Genomic DNA, 25000 nt, shown 5'->3' on the forward strand with positions numbered 1-25000 from the left:
ATGTTTGGATCAAGGATTATGTTGTTATACATTGCGTACTTTTGTCGGGATGACAAAAGGAATAGGGAGGTGGTTGTGTTGTGAAGCAGGATTTACTAGTTAGGTAATGCTGGAATATTCCCGACAGTTTTCGAACTTTTCTGTTTCTTGTAATTGTTGCCTGCTGGCCCGCTATTTGTGAGTAAAAGTATTTCGTAAAGCAATGCATTAAATTTTATACTATTTTCCTTTATAATGTTTCGTATATATGATTGTTAAATTGTATTTTTTTTCCAGTTTGTATGCTAAAGAATTTAGAGTGCTACGTAATTTAAGAAAATTCTGGCATGTTTTGGATGTCTCTGATTTGGCAACTGCTCTAGCTAAAGTAAACTAGAAGAATCGAGAGTATTAAGGATGGAGGAGAGAATAGAGGAGTTTTGAGTATAGTTTGACTAGTGGCCTTTTGAAGTTCATCTAGCTCTGGTACTTGTGATATCTGTAAAGTGTAGTTGGCGAACATACCATGTAATAACTAGGTAAATAAAGACAACGAACGTGATAAGCTTGTTTACATTCAACGCCTGTGCTGATCTGTTTGTTGTACACTGAAAGGCTGCCTGTAGGAAGAGCAACTCACTGGGCAACATCCTTCCTATACTGAACTACTGCTGTTTGAGTCTGTGGCAGTGTGGGACGGGGACGTAAAAAAAGATTAGATCGTCTTCGAGGAATGAATCCCAGGTTGTGGAGACCATTAACACTCCACCCCCTAGCCTATGAACCCCGTACCTCAAACCCATCTCAGGTTTCTCTTTGGAAAGTGTTCCTTTCATATTGTACTCTTTTCATCACTTTCTGTTTCCCTAACCATGCCTGTGTGTGTTTCTCATACTTACCATAACATTATGTGTAAATTTAGTAGGACTAAACTGACCGTAAAAAGAAAATTTGGATTTGCATGTGAGGTGCCTGGTATCAATTAGAATAAATCCCATACGCTGTGTATCAGTTATTACAAGTCATGGTTGGTACCAGTAATGCACGATAACCAAAGAAGCGGGGTACTGTAATACACTAATAGTAAAAGTGCTCTGGCTAATAATGTATGAATTTCAATAATTATCATACAGTGGAAGAGTAGGATATACAATGACTTGAAATCTCCACCCTTGTACATGTATTTGGTATGGTATTCAGAAGTGGATATTAAATCTATTATTCCATTTACCAAATGTACATTGGTTTTTGTCTTGTTTGATGATTTCTCTGTGATCCTTTTTATATGTTTCTTTATGTGTATCTTATTAATGTTTTGTTAGTTAAAGTTAGTGTTAATTTGTGGATGATTACGTACCCAAATCCCGCTGACTGAGCATTTTTTTTATGAAACTATAAGCACTGCTAAGTACGTAGACCTAAAGGATGATCTAATTTCCTATCAATGGTTCAGGTTTATATTGCTGATGGTATGATGGTACTATGTTTTTTGTTTTGCAGTACCATGAACAAAATGTGTGTTGTTAGATATATTTTTTAAATGACAGATTGCTTGTTTTCTATAAGAGAATGTGTGTTCTTGAAAGTGATTGTATGTAGTACATAGCATGCATAGGTTATAGCCAGCAGGCATTTCAAATGTATTCTTGCAGTATATGATGTCATTGTAGAATAATCCTGTTCACATATCAAATATGAGATCCTCCCAGTTATAGACTAATTTCATGTTAGCATTTTGTTAGTTAAATTAAATTTGACGATTACTGGTATATCCTGAGGTTCAGAAAAGGCCATGATGATGATGATATCTTGCTGGATTGCAATGACAGTCAGAGCTAACAGTACCTTGTGCCCTCAGATGGCCAAGAGAGCCAGTGTACTGCGGAGAAGAAAATCCAAAAGCAAGATGGACGTCTCTGGGGGTGGTGAGAGTGGCAGCAGAAGGGACAGCGAAGGAGACATGGTGTTTTACGTGGAGGAGCCCCGGGCAGGTTGGTTCTATGACCCCCACCCCCCTCTAACCCTTACCCTAACTAAGGCATAGGCTGACAAGGAGAGACATAGTTGAGAGGAGAATTGCGGGAAAGCCGATGCTGGGGTTCGTATATGAGACTGTCAGCTCAAGTTTGTGTGTAACGTGTGTGTGGCAAGGGACCTATAAGTTGCCAGTACACAGATGATTGTTGTATGCATACCTTATTAGTAATGCCTCATATGTACATGTCTGCTAGATGTCACTGTATTGTATGTTGTTGCAGTACTATTAAACACTATCTCAGTTTATTTTAGACAGATCATTCATAATGTTCCGTAACACATTACCTTCCAGACATGTGGTTTTGCAGCACTTGTGTGTGGCATTGTAGTATTATTATTATTTTTTTGTTTTTGACTTATCGTAATGACACTGATGGTCTATATTCAGTGATATACCAACTTGTCAGTATACACAGACAGCTTTGAACAAGTGTGTCTGTTTATCGGTTTTGAAAGTTACCTTGCAATATGTGTTGATGTAGGTCCATGTATAGTGCTTGTTTAGTTGTGGCTAAGCCAACACAGAGTAGCTGGTGCCTTCTGTGTCTCAAGCCTTGTACCAACCCACTAAAGTCTTGAGAGCCTTATGTGTTGTCGCAGCTCGATTTTGTCATAAGTTGTTACGTCCCTGTTGCAAGGCTTCCAGCGGCGACCAACGCCCACCTTCCCCCTGCGCTGAGCCGGACACAAGGGGTGGTGATTGCAGATGCTGTGGCTGGTGTGTGTGGAGGGTGGGCGCTGGTGTGGCGTAGTGTAGCACCGGGTGTATTGATGTGGTGTGGTGGTGTTGTCTGTTGCATGGGTGTAGAGGAGGTGACGCGCCGCTGGTCGTCCATGGCTCGCCTGAGGGGCATGCTGGGGTGTGTGTCGCCCATCACGGAAATCCCAGGGGCACCACCCACCACCCACCTAGGCAACCCTGGGCGGGTGAGAGGGCTATCTAGGTCACGCAGCTACGAATGTACCGGTGAGTTGTATTGACACCTTTTTGGGGAAAGTTCCACAAGACTAGCTGCATGTCCTTGGTCCCTTCATGATGCTGGTTCTAAGAGGGATCAGTATTCTAGAGCAAAATCACTATACTAAAATGTATATTTATAATTTCTGGCTATTGCACTTTGGAATGAAATGCAAATACCTGATATTGGTATGGCTTTGTTCTTTTTGCAGTTTTAACTTAAATATCTTTTTATTCAGTAGTTCTTGGCAGACCTAAATGGCTGCGAAATGTAATGAAAATGATATCCAGTGGACTACGTGTATTCAGTTCGTAAAGAGCATTTTGTAACATTTTGAAAATGTATATTTCAGAGTTTGTTATGTAGTTTACACAACCTTTTATTTTGTGAATAAATTGTTTTTGCAAGTTTACTTTCATAAGCAAGGAAAAAAAAGCTGGAGTTCTCAATGCCGACTGAAATAGATGAAGATCATTTTTTGTATTTTCTCCCTCACATGTTAGTGCAGCACATGGAGTATAATGTTGGCTACCATTCATTCGTTTTATTTCGTTTTCAAAGACTCCAAAATGCCTGCATGCGTCGGCCTTGGTCACCTAATGGCTGTTCTCCATGCCGCTCGATCTCTGGCAGCTTTCTATTCAGTCCTTTATCCCTGAGGTCACATTCAATTCCTTCGTCCCAAGTCTTTTTCGGTCTACCTCTCGCAGCCCTACCCCTAACGTTAACACTTCTCGCTTTCTGCACCCAATTATCATCCCCTATCCTCTCCACATGCCCAAACGATCTCAGTCTACCTCTCCTCACCACACCAACGCACACCACTCCCATCCTACCTCTCAATCTTCCATCATAAACCCAGCACCCCCAGGCCTCGCACTCAAGGACGACTGCACATCCACCTAATCATTGTCATTTCTGTACGTTTGAGCCTGCGAATATCCTTTTCCTTTACTGCCCAGGTTTCACTGCCATACAGCATTACACTCCTAACACATATTGCATACAAAAATCCTGCAGCACTGAGGGAGAGCCCTCTCAATGTCAGGTGAGGCAACAGCTCCCTGAACTTCTTCCAACCACTCCTCACTCTAGCCACAGAGCTAGCTCTAGCCCCACCTCCAGCACATATGTCTCCCAAATAACAAAACTCTTCACCAGCAAGATTAATCCCTCCACGCCTGAAAATCTCCACATGCTCTCCCGGACACACCACACTCACACGCAATCGGCACTATCTCACAGTCTACCTCTAATACCACTACATCTCTTATGCACCCACTTATTTCAAAACACTGCACAAGATGGGATTACTTTCCACGCCCTTATAGTAAATTGCACTTGGCCACTTTCCCTCTTGTTTGACAGTATTGCCACCAACCCTAGATACCATCACTTTTGTTTTATTTGTATTTACTCTTGAGCCCTTGTGCCCCACACCATCTCCCCACTACCTAAATCTTTTCTCCGTCTCCCTTTCATTCTCCGCAATCAACACCAAATCATTGGCATACAACATCTCCCTTGATAGACCATTTACGAACCAAGTGAGAAGGCTTCAAGTACCATCATAAACTACAAAGGGTTCAAGACTGACCTCTGATGTACACCAACATTAAAGGAAAACTCATCACTCAAATCTCTATTCACCCTTAATTGGGTGCGAGCACCCACATACATGACCATAACCACCCTATCCAGCCACTCCTCGATCCAAAGCTTGCTCGTTGCCCACTTCACCACCTCCCTAGGAACTCTGTCGAAGGCCTTCTCCAAATCAACAGAATAAAAGTACAATCCTCTTTCTTTTTTTTATATACTTTTCTCGAAGATGTCGAACAATGAATATGGCATCAGTGGTTCCTTTGCCTGGCATAAACTCAAACTGCATCTCATCAATATTCACTTTCTTTAATCATACCTCTCTCCATTACCCTCATTATCTAATCCAAAAGCTTTATGCTTCTGTAATTTCCTCTTTCCAGGGCATCACCCTTCCCCTCGTACACATTTACAATTACACTCTTCAACCAATCATGTGGAACAACACTCTTATATAACTGTAGTTATCAAGTCAGTAACTAACCCCACCGCCATATCACCTGAGGCTTTCAGCGCTTCAGCAGTCAACCCAGACACACCTGCTGTCTTCTCCACCTGCATCCTGCCATTTGCCCTGCTCGAAGTAGCAGCGTCAATCAGAGGCCAAGGGCCAAACATTGGATCTGCTGGCTCCAAACTTTCCCTATAACACCTGAGGCTTTCAGCACTTCAGCAGTCAACCCAGATACATCTGCTGCCTTCCCCACCTGGATCCTGCCTATTGGCCTGCTTGCAGTAGCAGCGTTAGTCAAAGGTCAAGGGGATCTGCTGGCTCCAAACCTTCCCTGTTGCAGTTAAACTCCTCGTTCAACAACTGGTTGTAATGCTCTCCAGGTGTCTTTAATGTGCCCACTGTTCACCACTACCTTTCCTTCATAATTCTTAACACACTGTTCACCTATAATATCCCTGTTTTTCATCTTCATCTGATATGTCACCTTAAATATTATGTTCTTCCTTTCCACACTATTTAAGTTATCAAGTAAAAGTATCTGAGAATCGATTTTGCCCTGTAAACCTCTTTTCTACCCGTACACTTGGCAGCCAAGTATTCCTCTTGGTTACCGCCCCTTTTCCTTTCCCGGAAAAGCCTTCTTTTCTCCTTAACTGCAGCTTCTGCACCCTCGTCTCACCACCAAGTTACTTCATGTCTTGGGGGGCTCCTTGTCCATCCAAACACAGAATCAGTAACTCTCAGATGTTCTTGAGAGCTCTGTACTGTTCCTTAACACTTCTGTCAACGGCTTCCCGTTCATCCACCAGTCTACTCATCTCGCTATAGAAGGCATCTCTTCCCTCTTGGTTTTTCAACTTCCATATTTTCCTTCTAGGTGCATAGGCTTTCTTTTTCATCATTATATTATTTTATTCAGCCAAGGGAAACTCTGAACACTCAGCAAAGTTCTAAAGTATCTTAATCATCTCTTTCACAGCCCAGTTATTTATGTAGGATTTTGTTTGGAGTACTGCTAGATGAATTTATTCAGCTGAAGGGAACCCATTGCACCTAAAAACAATACGTTATGGGAAAAAAATTAAACTCTTTCTTGATAATCATAAAGGATATTGATGTGCACAACTAAGAAAGATGGATTTTTCATCACAGATGACAGGATTTTACGTAGCCAAAAACATTTTTTCCTCCAGTAGATGGTTGTGAAGACACCTAGAGAAATGTACTAACTGCCATACTTAAGCCTAGAGTGGCAGTGAAGGGACCTTCTCAACAGAGCTACCAGGTCAGGGAGAAAGTTGTAATTTCAGTATGCTTGAATATGCTTCTCATATGTTGTAGACACTGCCAGTAAAGTCTGTTATAATCTAGGGTTAGCTGTAAGAGTACAAACAGTAGGGTGGCAGAGTTAGAAGATCAGCCCAGACTTACCCAGTGCTTTGTGTCCTAAAACTTCATTTTGAAACCCTGGTGTACCCAAATCTTCCATGTATTGTTATGTATATAAAAGTCAGCCTTGTAGTGTAGGCAAGTGGATTACAATATTCTTCTTAAATATTAGCTCAGTGGACACATAAACAGCCATCTTGCAGGGCTTGGGTTCAGTTTTCACTGAGGTCATTGTTACTGTACCTTGTCACTGTGTTTAGTCCATTTCATTGGTTAACTGGGTATGGGACGTGAGCCAAGCTTGATCACAGTAGGTCTCAGAGCTATGATTTTTGGGTGAGCTGACCAGTGTCCTTGTCCACGAAATAAAGAGATAGTGTGTACGACCAAAAGTGACTGTAAAACAGTGTCCCAATGGTATTCAGTACTAAGGCTACAGTTTGTTTCCAAGTCCATTGTCCTGACATGTATGAAATTAGCAAATTATCCACTGGAAAGGAAAAAGTTTAATTATTTATACAAAACTCCACATACCTGCACACTGAAATGCTTGTCTTGGGTCAGCGGTTACATCACAGACTACCAACTATCTAATTTGAGGTTTGAGTCTCCCTGAAGGCTTGTTTGATTTGCCAAGTTCTGTTCGATCTGGTACTCTTTAAAGGGTGTCATGGGAAGGAAGAGTGGGGCATATGGTCCTTTTGTGCTAAACCTGTTTCTGTACCTTTATGACATTTACGGGTGGAACTTTCTTTTTTTTCAATTCAAAACCACAATTTTTCACATACACAGTTGGTCATTTTACACTTAAGGAGGCTAGCAAAACATGGGGGAGGGGGGAGAAGGACAACTTTTTGGTCTTTTCATACTACTTTAGTTTATTTAAATAACAAAACAACAAGGACTAGAGCTCAGGGCAGTCAGGTTTGACTGGCAGGTATCTCCTTCCTAACCCACTTATGTTGATTAATAAAATCTCCCCTCGTCCAAGAAACTTACATTCAGTAATGTGAATAGTATGTGAAGGAAGGTTTCAGAGTTGTAGATAGGAGCATCTTGAGCGGCAAGCTTCATAATTAGTCTGCACAACTAGATGGAACTGTGCAGTCTTGTAGTTAATTCACTTGGCGTCTCAGCTAGGCAAATCTACCTTGTCCAGTTAGGTAGAAAGAGAATAAGATTGTTTGCATACTAAACAGTGTCATCTCCCATTAAAGAACGTGTCCAGTGACAACCAGAGACTTCCCATCCTCAATGAAGGAGGAAACATGGAACAACACAGTGAGCTTTTTTTCTGACCTAATTGAAAGGTACTCTAGAAGCTCTAATAATATGCTGATCAGGAACCAAGAAGTGACTTATACAGGAACCCGGTCAAATTGCACTCCATTGTTTTATATAGATAGATAGATAGATAGATAGATAATGTAGATATAGATAGATATAGTTAGATATATAGATATAGATATAGATAGATATATATACATAATTTTCGTTTTTAAAGGCTACAGCATGCTTGCATGCGTCGGCCTTGATCGCCTAATGGCAGATGTCCATGCTGCTCGATCTCTAGCAGCCTCCCTACTCAGTCTGTTATCCCTGGGGTCACGCTAAATGACCTCATCCCAAGTCTTTTTCGGTCTGCCTCTCGCTACCCTACGCCTAACGTTAACACTTCTCACTTTCTGCACCCAGTTATCATCCCCCATCGTCTCCACGTGCGCAAACCATCTCAATCTACCCCTACCCATCACAACACCGATACACTTCTACCCCTCCTCATCACAACACCAATACACTTCTACGCCTCCTCATCACAACACCAATACACTTCAGTCTCATCCTGCCTCTTAACTCTTCCATCGTAAACAAAGCCCCCCTCAGGCCTCGCACTGAAGGACGCACTGCACATCCACCTAATTATTGTCATTTCTGTACGTTTGAGCCTGCAAATATCCTTTTCCTTTACTGCCCAGGCCTCACTACCATACAGCATTACACTCCTAACATATACTGCATACAGTGATCCTTTAGCACGGAGGGAGAGCCCTCTCAATGTCAGGAGAGGCAACAGCTCCCTGAACTTTTTCCAACCACTCCTCACTCTAGACACAGAGCTATCTCCAGTCCCACCTCCAGCACTTAACATGTTTTCCAAATAACAAAACTCTTCCACACACTCGAGAGACTCACCAGAAAGCTCAACCTTTTTGCGTCTAATAATCTCCACATGCTCTCCCCGACACACTGCACACATGAAATCAGCATTATCTCGCAGTCTAACTATGCCCTCCCCGACACACTGCACACGTGAAATCAGCGTTATCTCGCAGTCTAACTCTGATACCACTACATCTCTTATGCACCCACTTATCACAAACACTGCACATATATATATATATATATATATATATATATATATATATATATATATATATATATATATATATATATATATATATATATATATATATATATATATATACATATATATATATATGGTATACGCCAGTTGGGAAAAGGATGGCTGTGTCAAGGGTACAGAAAATGCGAATAGGAAGTCATGTTGGTTATATGAGTGCACTGACAAATTACAACATAACCAAAACAAGCAGTATGGGCTGAGATGTGCTGGGGTCACATGAACATGGGCACAATACAGTGATCCCTTAGTTATTGTTCACTTGGTCATAGCAGTTTTCATTACCCCTGCAAGATGAAAATCTGCACTTCTGCAGTTATCGCATAATTAAAAAAAATATATATATATTACGCACCTGAGCTGGTTTCTGTCAGAAATGATGTTTCTGTGTCTGTGGTTTCTGATGGCTTTGAGGGATTCAGAGATGAGCCCCTACTGCAGTAGTAAATCCCAGGTGATGGGGACCACTATCTCTCCATCCCCTAGTACAGAACACTTTACCTGAAGCCCATCTCAGGTTTGTCTATGGTACATGTTTCCTCCTCATTGTGCCCTTTTCATCGCCTTCTGTCAACCTAACCATGCTTATATGTGTTTCTGATACAGTATGTTTGTATATGGCGAGTAAAAATTGTTGTAAAAGGGAAATTTTGGGTTTATGAGTGGGGTGCCCGGCACCAATTAGGAAAAATCAGTAAGTTCTGTGCTTTTGTTAATGCACAATTTCGTTCTCCCGTATTAGGCTTGGCACCAGCTATGCGTGATAACCAAGGGATCACTGGACAGATATTATGCTTAACTGTGTGGAAGGGAGAAGAAAGTCTGTACAAGTTCCACTCTGGTAGTCCCTGCTTCAAAAATAAGAATAAAGGGTTACTGGCTGTAATACAGTACAGAATGCTGTGTACAGTCTAGTATAATCAAGACAATTACGAGACTTAAACTCCCTGTGTTACAAAAATAAATTGCTCCAGTAAACATTCTTAAATACAGCCCCAAAACATGTACTGTACTGTATAGAGAGAGAGGATAGAAATACTACAACCATTAGCACACCTCGATAGCCCTGCGTCACCGTGATCCCTCGTAACACCCCAACCCATCAGATAGGGGCACAGGAAAGAGTCACCTGGGTGGGACATCTGGAGGTAGAGGCCCTGCATAGGGATTTTCGCAGGGGACAGTGACTGACAGCCACTTGGTGTGCCAGGACTCGTTGCCATATCAACTTTACTATTGATATGGAGTTTATGGTATGTATCTACTCGCTCCCTCAGAATTATTTCCCCCTAAACTTCAACCTACGGCCATTTCATTCCAACTGTTGCACATTTTTTATGGATGGAGGACATCTGTAATCTGATGTATAGATTATTAGTTTTTATTCATTTGTTTTTCCTTCCCGTGTTCTGATATCATGTAAAAAATATAAAGTACCAGTATGCATGTATGTAACAAAAGCCCAAAATTTGACAAATGTTTTTAATGAAACTGTACATTCAGCCATTCGAGGTCCAGTTGCTAACATTCTAAGTTTGGTCTAGACTGATATCCTCTGAGAGGATGTTTTGAATAGTTGTTTGTTCTAGTAATTATTTAATTAATTATTGCGAAATGTGGATGGCAGGATGCATAGAGTTTTGCAAACAAACTGTGACCTAGAGTTATTAGTCTGTGTGGAGGAGGAGGGAGGAAGAAAGCATCACAGGGGACAGCAAAGCAGCCATTGGGCTGGCAACAAGCACAAAGGTGCTTGTTACAAACTTTTTGTGTTTACACAGTCCATTGCTGCATGCAAGTAATTGGAAACATACAGTAAGCCATAATTGCGTCAGGTACACTGAAATATACAGAGCAAATTTAAATTTCCCTTGGGATTAAAGATTAGCACATGTGAGGTGGGACACCAGACAGCCAGCATGTTGCTGGATGCATTATGAACTCGCTGTAAAAAGCACAGAGCGAACTGAAGGAGTACAGAAGTGCAGCATCAGAGTAAACCATGGATAAAGTGGTCCATCCCATGTAACAGGGGTACACTTGGATAATGATTGAGCATGGAAAGGGATGACCCGTGTCCATATCAGAACAGTACTGCAAGTGTGCAAAAAACTAAGAAATTCAGTTTTGAAAATTTTGAATAATTATACAAAGTGTAAGCAGACAATTAGGTGCCCATATTGTTCTCACTTGGTTTGTCTGTTTGTCTATCTGCCTGTTTGTCTGTCTGTTAACATCTTCATGCGAAAACTACTGGCGCGATTATGACTAAAATTGCAGGATTGATGGGCTATGACCTTCTGAGCACCTGATTAAATTTTGGGCCAAATTGGGCCAAGGCCCTGGCTGTAGGTCCAAAAAATGTAAAAAGAAAAAAAAGTACAATTTTTTCGCCATAACTCCATTGAAGTTCGTCATATCGACGTGACACCAAAATCTAAAGATGCATCTTTCAAATCTACATCCTGTAACATGTCTTATTACATTAGGAGGGTCATCCCCCAGTTAATGGTAGGGGGTTGGGCCTAAAATTTCAAATGGGCATAAAATCGTCAATTTTCACCCACTTTACTCCAGATTTGATATGTGACATCTTTGACTAGATATTCTGTTGTCCCAGGACAGTGAAATGGACATTTTTGGGGTTGCTTACTACAGAATGAAGTTTTTGTGTAGAGTTGTGTGTCACATTAACGGTGATATTAGTTTCAGTGCTGTCCTATCACAGCCAACTCTAGATATGAAGAAACTGTACGGGAAACTTCTAAAATAATTTACTGTCACAGTTGAATTAATGTTCATTTCTCCTAAACTTTGTGGCTCTGTCAGTATGGTTCCATCACTGCCGTCATATTCGTGTTTGATGATAATTGGCAGCTGTCATCTTATTTCTACAAGTGCACACTGCCAGCGCTATACTTCAGCTGTAATGACAATTTCATGGATTGGTAAATTTATAATTATAAATCGCCTAGAGTGTACAGTATTGTACAGTACATGTTTTTGCTGCTTTTCAGCAAATGACGTCTGTAAATAATAAGTTGACTGTTGATGATGTTTGTTGTCTCCCCCCATTTAATTCACTTATCAAAAGAGTTCTTAACTTTTATTAATTTAGTATTCACTTTTTTTTTTTACCTGGCATTCCCATAAATAGTTTGTATTTTACACAGTAATTCTCTTTATGTATAGATGAGCTGAATATTAGCGTATTTCATTGAATGTAATCCCGTTATAAGAACATTAACAAATTGTGTCATCCATTTATGGTTTATGCAGTTCAGTGTTGCACAAAGTACCACTAAAGTTATTAATAGGGAACACACGCAGGAACTCGAAACTAAATTTTGTTACACTGGCTTTTTTCACTGCAGTACTGTATTAGAGAGAGAGAGAGAGAGAGAGAGAGAGAGAGATTAGTCTCCACCTGTTACATAGGTGGAGACTATTGTTTTCACTGGTATTATTATTCTGGTCTCAGAGCCTTGCGACGATTCTGGGAGAACTGAAGGCCACTGAAGGAATTGGAAGGGCCCACCTTGTGAGTCCTGGCATGGACCATTGCTGATAGGAACAAAAATCCAAATCCTTTTGTGCAGTGGCAGAAAAAGTCATATCAGTATTATGAATGAACGATATAAAGTGGTCATATCTACTGGAGGTTTCAACGGGACCTGAGCAAGTAATCTGATAATTAAACGGGGTGAACCAGTTCCTAGGAGTTTATTTCGCTTCATTTTAAAAAATCCAAATCTCCCTAATGGGGGCAAGGTTATTGGAAGAAGCAGTGGGTGGAGACTAGTGACTGTCCACAGGACAGTTACATTGTTCTAGTTTTTGTTACTGTTCATAATCAAACATACCCAGCTGTTTTTCCGTACAATTCAGCAGACATGTACCTCATCATAGATAAATACATTACTCATTTATGAAAAGGATAATACCAGCTCCTAAAAAGACTGGTATATAAAAACTTAAACCATGCAGGTCCTGAAACCACTGTACTATAAGCCACTTGTTATATAGTTTGTTGCTGTGAACATTAATGGGTAAAACTTAATGTGATGGGTTTCACACACACACACACACACACACACACACACACACACACATTAACTTAAAGCTGTCCTTCTGCAACAGAAGACGACACCTGCAATACTCTCATTGTCTTTGGTGCTATCATGTGTGACTGTGCAGACCAAGCTTGGATCCACAAACTTTGTCACACAGTCGACATGTCAGGTCCGAGTTTGCTAGAACTCTGTTCTGGTTGTGCCTTCACTGTCTATGCTCTTCTCTGGCCAGGTTCTGAGTTTCTTCGAGATTAGTGATTTCATCGCTTTAGAGGGCTCTCCATTGTTCTTTGTCAAAGACATTGATTTCAAGACCTTCTGGTATGATGTTGCATTTGTTCAAAGTTGTCCTTATATGATCTTTATATCTCTTCTTCTGTCCTTCTGGGTTGTGGTGTGCTGCAGGGAATTGGCCATACATAACCTGGCAGAGAGGGCAGTGTTCAGGCATATGGAACACATGTCCAGCCCATCTCAAATGCTTTTTAACCAGCATGGTTTCAATGTTGGTTGGCTTTGCCTGCTGGAGAATTTGTGAAAGAGGGACTTTATCCTCCCATGCGAGTACTAGGATGCACTGGAAGCATCGGATGTGAAAAAACTCGAACCATTTGATGTTTCAATGCTAAGCAGTTTAGGATTCAGCACCATATAAGAGGGTGGAGAGGCATACAGCCAGATATACTGATATCTTCGTCTCTGTTCTCAAGTCGGTGTGATCAAAGACTGGATCTGAGACTTCCAAAAGAGGCCGATGCATGGTTCATTCATGCAAAGACATGTGCATCAGTGTTATGTTCATCTGTGGTCACACTTCCAAGGTAGGGAAAATTCTCCACCTGTTTTATATTCTCGTCATTATCTGAAATATGAGGCTTTGCTCGTTTTCTTCTTTGAGATACTATTTCCGTTTTATTGACATTTATTTGGAGCCCCATTGCACGGTGTATGTTGGAAACAATGGTGAGACCCTGTTGTAGGGCTTCTGGTGTATGTGCAAGGACAGCACAGTCATCAGCATATTGTAGGTCTGGGAAACGGGCCATTTCAGTCTTTGACCGTGCTTGAAGATGTCTGACCTTATATTAGTTACCGTCTAGACGGAAATGACTGGGAGACGGAGGAATGTGACAAGAGAGGAAGAAATCAGCAGGATGGAAGTTGTGGAAGCAATGAAGAAAGTCAAAATGGGGAAATCCCCAGGATTTGATGGACTGTTTGTTGAAATGCTGAAGCATGGGGGAGAGATAGTAGTAGAATGGATGTGGAAATGTGCAGATTGGCCGGGGAGGAAGGTAGAGGCCCGGAGGATTGGAAGTCAGGAATAATTATTCCCCTGTACAAAGGAAAAAGGGAAAAAGAAGTTTGTGGCAAACATAGGGTAACTTGTCTTCTTGGTGTAATAGGAAAAGTATATGTTAGGATACTTATTGACAGAGTCAGGGAAATAACAGAGGAATTAGTTGGACAAGAACAGGGAGGTTTTAGGAAGGGAAGAGGTTGTGTAGATCAGATATTCATTCTTAGATCTATAGTGAAAAAATTTCTTGAGAAGGGAAAGAAGTCGTATGTGGCCTTCATGGATTTGGAGAAAGCGTATGACAAGGTGGATAGACAATGACGGTAGAAAGTAATAACAATATATGGAGTAGATGGGAAGTTGTCGAATGCCGTGATGAGTATGTATGAGGGTGCTAAGGCTGCAGTGCATGTGGATAGTTTATTGAGTTAATTTTTCTATTAGAAGGTTGGATTGAAACAGGGATGTGTCATGTCTCCATGGTTGTTCAGTCTGTATATGGATGGGGTTATAGAAGAGATACAAGGTAGGGCATTGGATGTTGGAGTGGTCTTAGAGAGAGAGGGCAGTGTTTGGAAACTCCCAGTACTGTTGTTTGCAGATGATACTGTGTTGTTAAGTGAAGACGAAGGGGAGCTGCAAGGCTTGGTGGATGAGTTTGGGAGAGTGTGTAAGAAACGGGATCTAAAGGTTAATGTAGGGAAGACTAAAGTTATGGTCTTCAAGAGAAGTGAAGTCAGTGAATGTACAGTGAGGTTGAATGAGGAGGAAATGGAAAATGTGAGTGCATTTAAGTACTTGGGTAGTGTGATGAGTAAGGATGGAAGTTTAGAGGATGAAGTGCTTGAAAGGATACAAGGAAGAAAGGTTGTAGGTTCCTTGAAAGCAGTGATAAGAAACAGGGAAGTGAACATGGAAGTTACTACATGACAGTATTGTGATACTAACTCTAACATATGGAAGTGAAACTTGGACCTTGTTGGAGGGACAGAAGTCAAGAGTGAGAGCATTGGAAATGAGTTATTTGAGAGGAGCATGTGGGGTCACTTGGAAAGACAGACTGACAAATGAGAAAGTGAAGAAGCGTTGTGTTGTGGATGTGGATGTGATAGGAAGCGTTAGGAGAAACACACTGAGGTGGTTTGGCCATGTGGAGAGGATGGAGAGTGACAGACTGACAAAGAGAGTCTATATGAGTGGGGTGGAGTGGGGGAGAGGGATGGGGAGGCCAAGGATGTGATGGAGGGATGGAGTGGAGAGGTATATGAGAGGGGGGAGTGTGCTCTGGGAGCAGGGCGGGGATATGGCTGGGGACAGGGCGATATGGAGGCGATTTGTTTGTGGCCACCCCTTACGGGATAAAGGCGTCTGGCAATAGACGGGTAGACGGAAATGGTTGTTTATTCCATCACCAGGGTTCATTTCTTTGTGACTTAAAAGGGTGACTGGAGTGAGATAGATGTTGGAAATGATAGAAACCACGTCCACATCTAGGTTGAAAGGTTCAAATTTCCTCCTACCTATGGACACAAGAGCATTCATGTCGTCATGCAGGTTCTTCAGGGTGGTATGAATTTTGTTTAGAACTCCAAAGTTTTAAAGAACATTCCATAATAGTTCTCTGTTGACAGTGTCAAATTCTTTTGCAAGATCAGTGAATCCAGTATACATCATAAGGCAGAGTTCTACTCACAGCATTTCCTTTGTATCTGTCGGACAACACAGATCATGTCACAGGTACTTTGTTCCTTGTTTAATCCACAGTGTGTTTCAGGAAGTGTTGGCTTGGTCAGATGTCTTGTCAGTCTGGATAATAATATCTTCACAAGTACTTTGCTAGCGTTCAGAAGGAGGGAGGTGGCTCTTGTCACAGTTTCAGTGGTTCCGTTTCATCTTGTAAATGGTTACAATATCAGTAGTAAGTCACTCAGAACTCGTTCTTGGTTCCAGATAGTCATTATGAGATTATGGAGGTGCAGGTGGAATAACTGGCCATCCTCTTCGATTACATCAGGTGGTATGGCATCAGGGTCAGGGCATTTGTTTTTTAGAGATTGGATGGTCTGAACAGTTTCCCCAAGTGTAGGTGAGACATCGAGATCTTTCACTTGAGGAGCATGTGAGATGTTATCAAGGATACTGTGCTTCACTGGATTCATTGATTCAGTAAGGTATTGAAATGTTCTGCCCGTCTTTCTAGGATTGCTTGCTTATCTTTCCAGAGCTCTCCTTCTGCAGACCGAATAGGGCTTATGTTGCATTTGGCTGGCCCGTAGGTGGTTGTTATGGACTAGTAGAACCCATGTTGGTCATTAATATTGGCCAATCTTTGCAGCTGTTTTACTTGCTCAGTCAACCATTTCTTCTCCATGTCATGCACTTTTCTCTGGATTTCACTTCTGAGATTCTGGAATTCAGTTTTAAGGGTTAAGGGCTAGGATGAGCCAACCAGTTGGTATGTGCTCTATTCTTCATTGCAGTAAGGTCATGTATACCCTCAACATTTTCATCAAACAAGTCTTAATGGCAGCGAGTGGAGAAGCCTAGGGGTTCTTCTGCAGTGCTGTGAAGCAGTGTCTTAAAGTTAAGCCACTCTTCTTCTAGGTTTGTTGCATTGTTGCTTGGGTCAAGTGGTAGGCATTGAAAAAGCTTGTCTGTAATAGTGCTGCAGAAGATATTACAAGTTGCAGCTTCCTTTAAAATACTACAGTTTACTATAGTTTCTTGGAGAATGGATGACCAGTTGCAATATCTGAGTATAAGGTCATAGTCTGATAAGCATTCAGCACCTCTCATAGCTCGGGTTATAACGGGGGGCAACCTTTTCAGAGCAAGGGCCAGATGAAACTTTCAGGAGCAGCCCGCAGGTCACAGTGACAAATGAGAGCACAAAAGGGACTATATACAAGAATTTTATTGGAAAACATGCTAATTAAATCTATATCAGGATACAGACTTCCACACATGAAGGAACGTGTTTAAACTCGCGGGTTAAGATCTCAAAATATCTATGAACTTGAAAAGTACCTCATTCATACATGGATATGCAACAAGTGTGTACCTGCCTTTAGAATGACACATACCTCCTCTCAATGTGGAAGTCCTACGGACACTGGCGTCTGGCAGGATGGCAGAAAGACTGTATCGCATGGAGTGAGGGGAATGCCGAGTTACCAAATAGCATCTGCCACCCGCATATGGCCGGCAGATGCTCTTTGTCAGAATCTAATTTGTGTTGGCTGGAGTTTCGCGGGCCGAATTGCTATGCTCGTGCCGAGCAGGTTGGCAGGCCGGACGCTAGACCTTCGCGGGCCGGATCTGGCCCGCGGGCCGGAGGTTGCCCTCCCTTGGTTTATCAGAACTTCTCTTCAGTCTCGCTGCCTTACAATGACTTAGTCAATTTGGTGCCAATGTCTAGATCATGGGTGCATCCATGTGGTCTTGTGTTTATTAAGTTGAGAAGTGGTGTTGGTGATGACCAGCCTGTGTTCCGGGCATAAGGAAAGCAGTGTAAGACCATTGTTGTTCATGTTACCAACACCGTGGGAGCCTATAATGCATTGCCACAGATGGTTATCTTTCCCTTCTCTGGCATTAAAATCTCCAAGCATGATGAGTTTTTCATTATATGGTATTGAGTAGTAGCATTCAGAGAGACATAAAAGGAATCTTTGATGGTGTCCTCAGATTTATGCACTGAGGCATGGGTAATTGTGACCTTTAGAGAGTGGTATGCACCAGGACATCAGCCTTTCTGATCTACCCACAGGTGATTTTTGGATCTTCTGTAGTAGGGTGCTTTGGACTGCAAAGCCAACATAGGCATATTCCGATATCCCGCAGTGTTGTGTGCCGATGGGAGTGAGCAGACAGCAAGTTGCCTGATATTGAAGCAGTTTTCTCCACAAGATATATTGAAGGAAAGCCAGAGATGCATTCCAGGCCCAAACCCAAACTCTCATATATGCAATTCAGTCAACAGAGACTGGCACAGAATCACCATAAGTAATGTTATTATCCTCATAAACAATACTATTGCCAAAAATGGGACATAAGACATCACATGCAAACACGTTATGGCAATTTATTGATGACATAAGTCTATGCTGAAATGCATTCAGGGCAACAGATACAGTGAGAATGCAGGCCAGGCAGGCAGCGCACTAAACGGGGGTAGGGGAGGGCGGGGGAACGAGGAGGGAGACACACCTTGCAGTGCTGAACAAAGCGGAGGTTGGAGGGGGAACGGGGGGTTGGGGACGGAGAGAGAATGGAGGGTGGATAGGGAGAGCCGTGTGCACCACCATATCCGCGTTTGAATGCACACATTTCAAACTTAGAGGTGAAAGTGAAAGTGAAGAGGATTCTGAAAGTAAAAGAAGGGAAGGCAAAAGTGAAGGTGAGTGAATGTAATAGTGATGGTTAATGTGAAAGTGAGAGAGTAAAGATGCAAGTGAAGGTGAAACTGAAAATGAAAGTAATAGTGAAAGTGAATGTAAAGGAGAAGGTGAGTGTGAAAGGGAAAGTGACCATGGAAGTGAATATGAAAATGAATGTGAATGTCAAAGTGAACATAAAAGCAAAGGTACAAATGCATGGGAAGGTGAAGATAAAGGTGATGACAAAGACAAAAATATGTGAAGTAAAAATGAAAGTGGAAGCACCCAGTGTGGAGAGAGAGAGAGAGAGAGAGAGAGAGAGAATAAATACAGGAATGAGATGGGCGAGCATAGCTGTCACCAGGCTCCAAGTGTCTCCCTTCACTTCCTTTTAGAACTCCAGCGGCCTTTCGGATTGTGGGAATGTTCCCCAGTTTCTTTTGTTCAGTGTAGTGACTGTTCAGCTATTGATGCACCGGATACCATGGTATGTCTGTACCATGGTTTCTTTTTACATTGTCTTGGTATCCCCTCCAGAAATAGGTATGCCCTTCTCTTGTTTCTATTAGGTTGCCCTCTCCTGAGAAGTTAGTTTCAGGCATGGCAGCAATGTCAGTTTTATATATTTTTTAAGTTCATGGGCATTAAGGGCAGTTCTATGGCATGGTCATGTGTCTTGGTCAGTATCAAGCAAGGTTTGAACATTCCAGGTAGCAAAAGTCAGAGATTCTTTTGGTATTTCGACCGCAGTCTGGGATGCCTTGACAGATGCAGGATTTCCAGATGGTGAGGAGCATCAAATTTTTAACTTGGCCTTTCTAAACCCCTCCCCATCAGGGGAAGAGGAGTTGGGATCTGTTTCTGGCTGCTTAGTTGCAGTGGATGCTGTCAAAGGCATGTTCTCTTCCTATTCCATTATGCCAGCAACCACTGGACCAGTGCTGCCAATGTTCCGGACTTAAGCTGGCGACTTCCAGTCACATCCACGACCTGTCACCGTTACCCTATCCTGTCGCCATAGGTCTTTTGATTTTGTTGATAGGACTAAATAGGGATGTGATCGTAGCAGTGGGCATGTGTAGTGAATGGGTTTGGTGTAATTGTGAGGGTGCACAGTCCTTTCCACCACAAGACCTATCCATTCTGTCTGTGACGGTGGCTTGAAAATTCACGATGACCATCTATTGATTAGGGTTGCAGGACCCTGCTGAGAGCTCTGTCTGTCGAACAACACCTTTGGCGGGACTGTGCTCATGGATTTTCGTCTGAGGTTTACCTCTCACTGATGGTCCTTCCTGCTGAGTCCGGGGTTGGGGGGGAGCTTCCCCCACTGATACAATGCACAAGATTTACGGGGTATGCAAGGCCGTCACCACAACAGTGGTTCCTGTGGGGACACACACACACACACACACACACACACACACACACACACACACACACACACACACACACACACACACACACACACACACACACACACAGTAAAACAATTTGGTTTCAGGGAGGGATAATTTTGTATTACTAACCTGTGGAATTATAATAATGGAGTGGTGAATTATATACAAGTGAGATGTTAAGTAGATTGCATTTACCTGGACATTTGATAGGGTGCCACATAAATGACTGTTGTGGGAACTGAAAACAACTGGAGGGGTACACAGGAAGTTGTTGAAATAAATGAAAGGCTATTTAGTAGAAAGCCAGATGAGAATAGCCATAAGAGACAAGTTTTCCTAATGGAGTAATGTGATTAGTGGAGTGACCCAGGGTTCTAGGTGAGCCCCAGTTATGATTTTGTGTATATTATATATCAAAAGGGCTGAGCAGTTTAATGAGCATGTTCGCAAATGATGCTAAACGAAATATTTTAAATATATTGATTATTGTAAGGACCTACAAGAAGATCCGGACAAGCTGCACCGTTGGAATCAGATTTGAAAATGGACTTCATCACAAAAAAGTACCATATCATAGAAATGGTAATGAGTGAAACAAAGACTAAGCTTGGCATATGAAATGGGCTGGGAAAACATCAACAAAGAAAGAGAAAGCGTTAGGAGTGACCGTAAAAGATGACCTTTTTTTTTTTTTTTCCTTTTTGAGTTTTACGCCGTGTCCCCTTTTTTTTTTTCTAAAAAGGGCTAAGGCGTTGCCCCTGGGTAGAGGACTCAGGTTTGAAGCGTGTAACACTTCGTTACCGGATGCCCTTCGTGATGTCTGTCAGTGAGGCTTGGGTGGACTCGAACCTCCGACCCTTCTTCCAGTGTGGATCTCTCTAACCCACCGAGCCATGGCTTGCTGCCTGTCATTAAAAAAAAAAAATCATAAAAAGAATTATTGAAGGGGCATATGAACTGCTTACCGGCATGAGTGGCATTTAAATTTTGAATATGGTGTAAAGGGAGTTTGTAATATCAGTGTTAAGACCAAAATTAGAATACTCATCAGTGTGAAAATATATATATATATATATATATATATATATATATATATATATATATATATATATATATATATATCGATAGATTGGAGAAATTACAAAGAATTGCCATCAGGAGGAAACGAGGTTAAGAGAGTAGTAGTAGTAGTAGTAGTTGTTCCTTAGGCAGTCTGGCCAAACAGCCCCGAGTCCCTTAGGAAAGCCATGGCCTAGACCGGGCTTTCCCACAGAGCTCTCAAAGACTGTATGTTGTGTTGTTGGCGTGGGTGATTGTGTGCAATGCAGTTTTCCATAATGTGCTTAATAGTATGGGGTGCTGTGTTGCATCCTGGACAGGCATCAGCGACAGAGTCATCCAGCCTCTTCTGGTAGCTTAAGTGGGCTGGATGGTGCCTATATCTCAGCCTGGCCAGGTGGACCCTGTCCTCACGAGGGAGATAGGATTCAGAAGGGTGGATGTCAGGAGGATGTGCATGCAGCTGTGTGTTGTCTTTAAGTGGCTGAATGGAGCGGTGAGTGATCTGAGTGTAGATATGCTTCTGGAAGCTGGTCTGAGGTGGGCGAGGGGGAGCGATGACAGTATTTGTGTATGGTATCGTGTGCTGGGTGTTGTTTTGATGTTCCTTGGTGTGGGTGGATGTGCTGCCATGTAATATAGTGGATATTGTGGGTTTGTGGAGGCTGCAGCAAGAAACTGGGTGCCTCTCATGTCTAGATGATCCTTGACTTTGAGGACTTTGGTTTCTTGATGTATGTGGTCTGTGGGTGTAGTAGCTGTGCAGCCTGTGATTATTTTTAGGGCCTTGTTCTGTATGATCTATAGAGTGTTGTAGTGTGTTTTGGTGAGGTTAGAAGCCCAGGCAGGGCTTGCATAATTCATCACTGAACGTATGTATTGTTTGTATACTGTGGTGGTGGTTTCTTTGTTGTGTCCGAATGTTGTATGAGCAAGTGACCTCAAAGCATTGAGTCTTGGTGCTATTTTATTTTTAATGTTTGTGATGTGTTGTTTAAATGACATTGATGTATTGTATGTTACACCAAGGATTTTGTGTGTGTGTGTGTGTGTGTGTGTGTGTGTGTGTGTGTGTGTGTGTGTGTGTGTGTGTGTGTGTGTGTGGTAGGGGAGTATTGTTTATGGTGAGGTGTGGGATGTGACTGTTTTAGTGTCCAGTTTGTGAGAAGAGTCACTGTAGATTTGGCTGGGGCTATTTTAAGCCAGTTTGTGGTGAACCATTCGTGTAGTGTGTTGAGGTAAGGTTGAATGATGTGTGCTGCTGTGTCTGCATTTTGGTGCGTACATGTAAGTGTTATATCATCTGCATAGGAAGCTATGTGTACCTGTGGTGTATGGGTTGTGGGTGTGTCGTGCATGTATAGGTTAAAGAAAGTAGGGGACAAAACAAATCCTTGGGGGACGCCGTTTGTGAAGTTTCTGATGTTAGAAGACTGACCGGCAAGTGTTACGTGTGCACATTTGTCTGCTAAGCAGTTTGCCAGCTTTCTTTTTGTGTTATTATGCATGTTTGTGTTGAGTATTTTGTTTGTGAGGTTGTGGCAGGGGATGGCATCAAAAGCTTTGCTAATGTCTAGTGTGATTAGGAGTGTTCTGCGTGGTGGCCTAGCTGAATTCATGCCATCGAAAACTCTCTGTGTAAGGTCTGTAAGAAGGGTGTTTGTGGAGTGTAGTGGCCTAAAGCCATGTTGTGACTGGGCTAGGGGAATGTGAGGTGTGACTAGTTGTAGTACCAGTCGTTCAGTGACTTTAGAGGGGGTGCAGAGGAGTGTGATGGGGCGGTGTGAGGAGGGTAACTTGGAGTCTTTGTTGGGTTTAGGGATAATGATGATAATGCCATGCTTCCAGATGTTGGGTATTATGTTGTGTGATTAGCTGTAGTTTGATATGTTGGTGAATGCTTGTATGCCTTGTGGTCCAAGATGTTTAAGGTGAATGTTGCTTATTGTCTGGTCCACAGCCAGATGAGTGCTTGAGGTTGTTAATGATGTGCTTCGTCTGGTTGTAAGTGAAAGGTGCGTAGTCTGGGTCTGTGAGAAACTGTCTCTTACGTCGGATGATACGTCGGTCTTCGGGATGGGTGTTTAGATGGCTGACTTGTGAAAAGTGATTGATGAGAGTGTTTGCTTGTTGTTTGTTTGAGGGTATGGTGTCTGTTATTGTGAGGGCAGCGTGTGATTATGTGGTGTTGCTGTTGGAAAGTGTGATGCAGTTTAGTGTTTTGTAGAGTTTGCTGATGTTTGTTTTGTGGCCAAGTGATTGGAGGTAATTTTTCCAGTTTAGTGTTTGCTCTTCTGATATTTTATTGTTTATTTGAGTGCTGAGTTCTTGTATTTGTTATACGGTGTCTTGTGTATGGGGTGTTGGGGAGTGTCGCAGTGTGTCCCGTTGTCTGATAAGGCCTTGAAATTCTGGTGTGAAGTTGGGGTTGTGTCTCTTTCTGTTGCCTCTAGGGATGTGTCTTTTGTCTGCGTTTTGTATAATTGTATTGAAAATGTGCACAGCGGTGTTGATGTTTGTGATGGGTGTACAGTTTAGTGTTTCGAAATGTTGTTCTGTTTCAGTTACAAAGGCCTCCCAGTTGGCTCTCTTATAATTAATGTATGTGTGTTTGTGGCCAGCTGGGATGATTCTGGTTTTGGTAGTGATGATGATTGAGAGGTGATCAGAACATAGGGTTTTGACCACTCTCCATGATGTAGTGGGGGCGAGGTTTGGGGAGCAGAAGGTTAAGAGAGTTGTGTGCTGTGGAGAGATTGGAGACGCTAAATTCCCACCTATGCGTGAGAGGAGAGAGAAAGGAAATATGATTATAAAGTTCAAATGCATAAGGGGAATGGAACTGGTAGGCACAACATCTGTTTGTGATACATGATGGAAGAACAAAATGACAAGAATTTAAGCTAAGAAAGAGCAAGTGCCTTAATATTAAAATATTTAGCTTGTCAAACAGAAGTATAGATACTGTGCTTGGAGCAGAGCAGCCTGGAAGGGGAAGTGGTACAAACAAAGAACATTCGTATCTTATTGTTTATAAAGGCTCCGACATGCTTGCATGTGTCGGTCTTCGTCACCTAATGGCCGCTCTCCACACTGCTCCATCTTTGGCAGCCTCCCTCTTCAGTCCCATATCCTTAATGTCATTCAGCCACATGTTCCAAGTCTTTTTCAATCTGCCTCTCGCAGCCCTACTCTTGACATTCACCCTTCTCACCTTCCGCACCCAGCTGTCGTCCTCCATCCCTTCAACATCCCCAGCCATCTCAATCTGCCCCTTCTCATCACAGCAACAATACACACCAGTCCCATCCATTCTTTAAACTCTTCAGTCATAATTTTAACCCTCCATACCTCGCATTCAATGATGCACTACACGTCCATCTAATCATTGTCGTTTTAGTACGTTTTACTTTCTGTACGTTTACTTTTACATGATTATATAGATAGATAGATAGATAGATAGACAGATAGATAGATAAATAGATACACACACACACACACACACATATATATATAGATATATATATATATATATATATATATATATATACACACACACGGGTGTGTGTGTGTGTGTGTGTGTGTGTGTGTGTGTGTGTGTTTATTTTTATATTTATATGCACACGTACAGGCGATGGTCCTTTGGTTATCATGCATAACTGGTACCAAACATGGCGCATGATAACGGAATTGATAATAACAAAAGCATTGAACCTAAGAGTTTATCCTAATTGGTACCAGGCATCCTAAATGCAAGCCCAAGTTTCCTTTTTACGACAATTTACACTCACTGAATACATTAATACTGTTATGGTAAGTATCAGAAACACACATTGACATGGTTAGGTTAATAGAATGTGATGAACATACCACAGGGAAACCTGAGATGGGCTTGAGGTAAGTGGTTCTGAGGCTAGGGGGTGGAGTGTTAGTGGCTTCCACCACCT

At 42.1% G+C, this 25000-nt stretch overlaps 1 protein-coding gene across 1 annotated transcript in view; it reads left to right on the plus strand.

Annotated features, from left to right (window-relative positions):
• LOC145406698 (potassium voltage-gated channel subfamily KQT member 1-like) overlaps positions 1 to 25000 on the plus strand; it is a 553790-nt gene that overhangs the window by 278048 nt on the left and 250742 nt on the right. The window contains exons 9-10 of the mRNA XM_080277799.1: positions 1838 to 1970; positions 2825 to 2983. Of these exons, the coding sequence (XP_080133925.1) occupies positions 1838 to 1970; positions 2825 to 2983 (292 nt within the window). The remainder of the gene's footprint in view (positions 1 to 1837; positions 1971 to 2824; positions 2984 to 25000) is intronic.

The sequence above is a fragment of the Coenobita brevimanus genome, chromosome 71 (genome assembly GCF_032717465.1).
Source record: "Coenobita brevimanus isolate Jiangsu-jjx chromosome 71, ASM3271746v2, whole genome shotgun sequence".
Lineage (NCBI taxonomy): Eukaryota > Metazoa > Arthropoda > Malacostraca > Decapoda > Coenobitidae > Coenobita > Coenobita brevimanus.